At 36.5% G+C, this 5000-nt stretch overlaps 1 protein-coding gene across 4 annotated transcripts in view; it reads left to right on the top strand.

Annotated features, from left to right (window-relative positions):
• The window catches only part of LOC136855935 (irregular chiasm C-roughest protein-like), a 139130-nt gene that overhangs the window by 112854 nt on the left and 21276 nt on the right, over positions 1–5000 (top strand). For all 4 annotated transcript variants that reach the window (XM_067133435.1, XM_067133437.1, XM_067133436.1 and 1 more), the window contains one exon: positions 3752–4010. In XM_067133435.1, the coding sequence (XP_066989536.1) occupies positions 3752–4010 (259 nt within the window). The remainder of the gene's footprint in view (positions 1–3751; positions 4011–5000) is intronic.

The following is a 5000-nucleotide window of genomic DNA, read 5'->3' as shown; positions in this document are numbered from 1 at the left end:
CAAACCCCGCCTTTCCTCTCTCCTGTACCTCGTTCGTTGCAACATTCCGTTCTCGTGGAATATATTTTTACATTTTCCCTCTTGTGCCGCGATTCTAAATATTCATTTTGCTTCACATTTCTCCCTGTTATTGCTGCATGTGCTGTAGTTCTCTCTCTCTCTCTCTCTCTCTCTCTCTCTCTCTCTCTCTCTCTCTCTCTCTCTCTCTCTCTCTCTCTCTCTCTCTCTCTCTCCATTTTTTTGTTACGTAAAATGCCTCAATATTTCATTCCCTTTTTCAGTTTTCATTCCTTCGTAAAGAATCATTATTTTTCCAATTTTACAAACATTCTCTCTCTCTCTCTCTCTCTCTCTCTCTCTCTCTCTCTCTCTCTCTCTCTCTCTCTCTCTCTCTCTCTCTCTCTCTCTCTCGTCAAGCAAAATGGCTCAGTATTACATAATTATAATTTTATAATCACCTATTTATCAATTTTAGGTGCTACGGGATTCGTCATCTTTCAATATTTTATTCATCTCTTTTTGTTGTATATTACAGAATTATTTTATAATAATTTTTTATTTCATTTATTATCTTTCATTTTAAAATTAATATTTCCATTTTTCCCTTTCGAACTAACTCTTCCCGTTCCACTAAATTCCTCTGTACTTTCTCTCTTTGTCAAAGATACTTTATCATTTTTTCACCATATCACTGAACATTCCAACTTTTAGCCTCCAATATGATTATATTTTTTCTTCTTTTTATTCCCGCTGTTATCACAGTTACCTCACTTCTATATTCATTTCTGTTGCACATGTTCTTCTCTGTAGTTTTATTTTATTTTATATATTTTCCATTTTGTATTTTATTTTTTATTTCCCATTTTTTTTTCTCCTTTTTTTATGCCACTGATTTATCATCTTTTTAATTTATCCTCCTGTAACCACAATATTCTTACCACTTGTCACTTTTCACTCTTTTATTAAATATTTTAACCTTTTCTCGTCTGAAAATTAGGATTTTAAAAATGATTTTTATTCCTCTTTACCACAGGAATTTAATTTTATCACTTTTACCACCCACTAATTATTCTTATTTTTTGCTTTTATCTTTTTTTGTCACATTAAATTTCTTGCAGTTATTTTTACCTTCCACTGAATCATTTTTATTTTGATGCATTTCCTCTTTTAATAAAGTATAATTTCATTCGTAAAACTACGTCTTCACTAGATTTACTATTCACAATGATATTCCATTCATAAAATGATCAGTCTGTCACTAAATACTATCTTTTCATTCCATCCCCAGAATATTATTTCATTCATAATTTTCTCATCAATGCACCAAAACATTCTTGTATTTTATATCCCCTCTTTTGCCAAATGTACGTCGTCATGCACGCAGCACCAAACCAACTCTCTCTCTCTCTCTCTCTCTCTCTCTCTCTCTCTCTCTCTCTCTCTCTCTCTCTCTCTCTCTCTCTCTCCCCACCCCCCAACCCCCTCCCATTCCACATATCTAAGCTTCTGCATAATTGTATAAAGTCCAGCATTCAGTATGTTATTAGCTCAGATATATTTATGCAAATGATAAGGGGTTGCACGAGCTTGCTGGCCTCACACACACACACACACACAGAGAGAGAGAGAGAGAGAGAGAGAGAGAGAGAGAGAGAGAGAGAGAGAGAGAGAGAGAGGAGTAACTCGTGGACGGCTGAAGACGGTTTAGGTGTTTTTATTTTTTTGTGGGGAGTTTTTTTTTCAATGTGAGATTTTGAGTTGTTTTCTTATGTGGTTTTAGTGGAAAAGGAGAAATGGGTTTATGTTATTTGGTGTGGTGGTAACTGCCTCATTCTCTCTCTCTCTCTCTCTCTCTCTCTCTCTCTCTCTCTCTCTCTCTCTCTCTCTCTCTCTCTCTCATATATGTATATACTTACAACCACACACACACAACATTAATCAAATTTAAAGACGATTTATTTCGATTTTTACTATTTTGTTCAATGTTTTCTCTCTCTCTCTCTCTCTCTCTCTCTCTCTCTCTCTCTCTCTCTCTCTCTCTCTCTCTCTCTCCATGTACATATATAAATATAAATATATATATATATATATATATATATATATATATATATATATATATATATATATATATATATATATATATATATATATATATATATAGAGAGAGAGAGAGAGAGAGAGAGAGAGAGAGAGAGAGAGAGAGAGAGAGAGAGAGAGCTAAAACAACACGAAGACAATAAAAATCAAAATAAACGTCGTGAAATCCCTTGAAATCTGATTAATCCCATAAACATCACAGAACCACTGCGGTGCCATAACTGTCCTTGTTCCCCCAAAATAAACTACCAAAACGGTACGTACCGTTCCGAGGTAAATATTACCGCTGGTGCTTCTTCGCCCGTACCTTGTCATATATCTCACGCGGCAGAGGTAATAGCTAGATTGAGCTTCCGCGGAGGGAGAGAGAGAGAGAGAGAGAGAGAGAGAGAGAGAGAGAGAGAGAGAGAGAGAGAGAGAGAGAGAATAATAAAAATATGAACGCTGGAATGAGAGAGAGAGAGAAAGATATATATATATATATATATATATATATATATATATATATATATATATATATATATATATATATATAGAGAGAGAGAGAGAGAGAGAGAGAGAGAGAGAGAGAGAGAGGGCAAATGAAAGTAAGTTTGCAGGAAAATCATTCAGATTTCTTCTCTTGCTGTGAGAGAGAGAGAGACATAGAGAGAGAGAGGGAGAGAGAGAGAGAGAGCAAATGAGAGTAAGTTTGCAGAGCCAGCGTAGAAAAAAATTCTGATTTCTTTTCTTTCTATGAGAGAGAGAGAGAGAGAGAGAGAGAGAGAGAGAGAGAGAGAGAGAGAGAGAGAGAGATTTGCGTGTTCAGTGCGTATAAAAGCCATAGCGAATGAGGTTAGGTCGCCTGGATGTAAATTTAAAGGATTATTTGAAATGACAGATGAAGCCAGTCACGGGATGGAGCAGGGAAGGCATCTGGGTCCTTGCAAAAGATTTGGAATGGGAAATGATTGTTTGTTAATCCCTGTATGAGGAAATCTAATCCAGTTTATCAGTTTTCTCACTCAAGAAAAAATCCTTGTAAGTAATCCACTCGGATTTATCAAAGTTTCTTACTCATCGTGAAAATATCCTCTCAAGAAATCCAGTAAGATCTATCAGACTTCTGTCATGAAAATATCCCTTTGAGAAACCCAGTGAAATTTATCAAATTTCTCACTGATTATAAAAAAGATCCCTCAAGAAATCAAACCAAACTTATCAAATTTCTTACTCATTTAAAAAACACTTAATGAATTTCGTTAAGAAATTTAGTCCAGTTTATCAAATTCTCACTCATAAAAAAATCTCATCCAATTTATCGAAATTCTCACTCATTTAAAAAAAATCCCTTTAAATTCAATTCAGTTTACTAAATTTCTCATTTATTAAAAAATCCCCTAAAATCCAATTCAATTTATCAAATTTCCACCTTATTATAAAAAATCCCCTTAATTCCAATTCAATTTATCAAATTTCTACCTTATAAAAAATCCCCTTAAATCCAATTCGGTTTATCAAATTTCCACCTTATTATAAAAATATCCCCTTTAAATCCAATTCAATTTATCAAATATCCACCTCAGAATAAAAAAATCCCCTTAAGAAATCCATCCAGATTTCTCAAATTTCTCATTTATAAAAAAAAAAAAATCTCCCTTCTGAACCCAACCAGATCATCGGCTCCGGTGAGGAACACAGAGTCGTGGTCGATCCTTCAACCGCGGGAGGCTACCGCTGCGTGGCGAGCGTCCGAGGATTCCCGGAGCTCCTGGGGCGTCTCAAGGTGTTGGTGAAAGGCCCCCCGACCATCATCAGCTCCGGAGACCAGCAGGGAAGGATGGGGGACACCGTGACGCTCGAGTGTAGGACGGTTTCCATACCGAGTCCTATCAAGATCACTTGGACTTACAAGGGAAAGCAGATTGATATTAGTAAGTGGATTAGGTTTGTTTTTGGGTGGGGTTGTGGGTTATACCTTTGTGGGGTTATACCTTTGTGGGGTTATATGGGGTTATACTTTTGTGGGGTTATATTATGTGGGGTTATACTTTTGTGGGATTTCACCTTTAAGGAGTTACACTTTGTGGGGTTCCACCTTTGTGGAATTACACCTCTGTGGGGTACACCATTTGTGGCATTACGCCTTGTGGAATTACACCTTGAGACTTGTAAAAAAAATGTTTGAAACTTGTAAAAAAGTACTTGACACTTGTTGGAATAAACTTGACACCTAATAAAAATCTGACACAGAATGAAAATCTTGACTCTTGTAAAAAAGCTTGACACTTATAAAATGAAAATCTTAAACCTTGTAAACAAACTTGACACTTGTAAAACAAACCTGACACTTGTAAAAAAGTACTTGACACTTGTTGAAATAAACTTAACACTTGATGTAATTTTCCACAAAATGAAAATCTTGACTCGTGTATAAAAAAAAAGTGACACTTGTAAAAAAACTAAATCTTGACCCTTGTAAACAGACTTGACACTTGTAAAACAAACCCGACACTTGTAAAACCAACTTGACACTTGTCAGGCAAAGCCTCACAGTATGAGATGATAACTGCCTTTCCTGCCTTGCTCTTTTCATTATTCGTCGCTTCCTGTCGCTTGTTTTTTTTTCCTTGTCGTTTCCCGTCGGGAGATGAAACTGCTGATTCAATGGAGCGACAGCAGAAGCAGAAGCGACGAGGGGGGAGAGAGAGAGGGGGGGGGCGGAGGAGATGGAGGAAGTAAATATTGTCGCCAAACAACGCTGGAGTAACAAAATCAGAGATTCAATTTTCCTTCTCTGCTTGAAAAGGAAACGGGAACTGTTGGAATGCCGTAACTCTGTTTTCGATCTCTCTCTCTCTCTCTCTCTCTCTCTCTCTCTCTCTCTCTCTCTCTCTCTCTCTCTCTCTCATGCGTTCTCTCTC

Source organism: Macrobrachium rosenbergii, chromosome 33 (genome assembly GCF_040412425.1).
Source record: "Macrobrachium rosenbergii isolate ZJJX-2024 chromosome 33, ASM4041242v1, whole genome shotgun sequence".
Lineage (NCBI taxonomy): Eukaryota > Metazoa > Arthropoda > Malacostraca > Decapoda > Palaemonidae > Macrobrachium > Macrobrachium rosenbergii.
The sequence above is the reverse complement of the archived record's forward strand: the minus strand, read 5'-3'. Positions and strand labels throughout refer to the sequence as shown.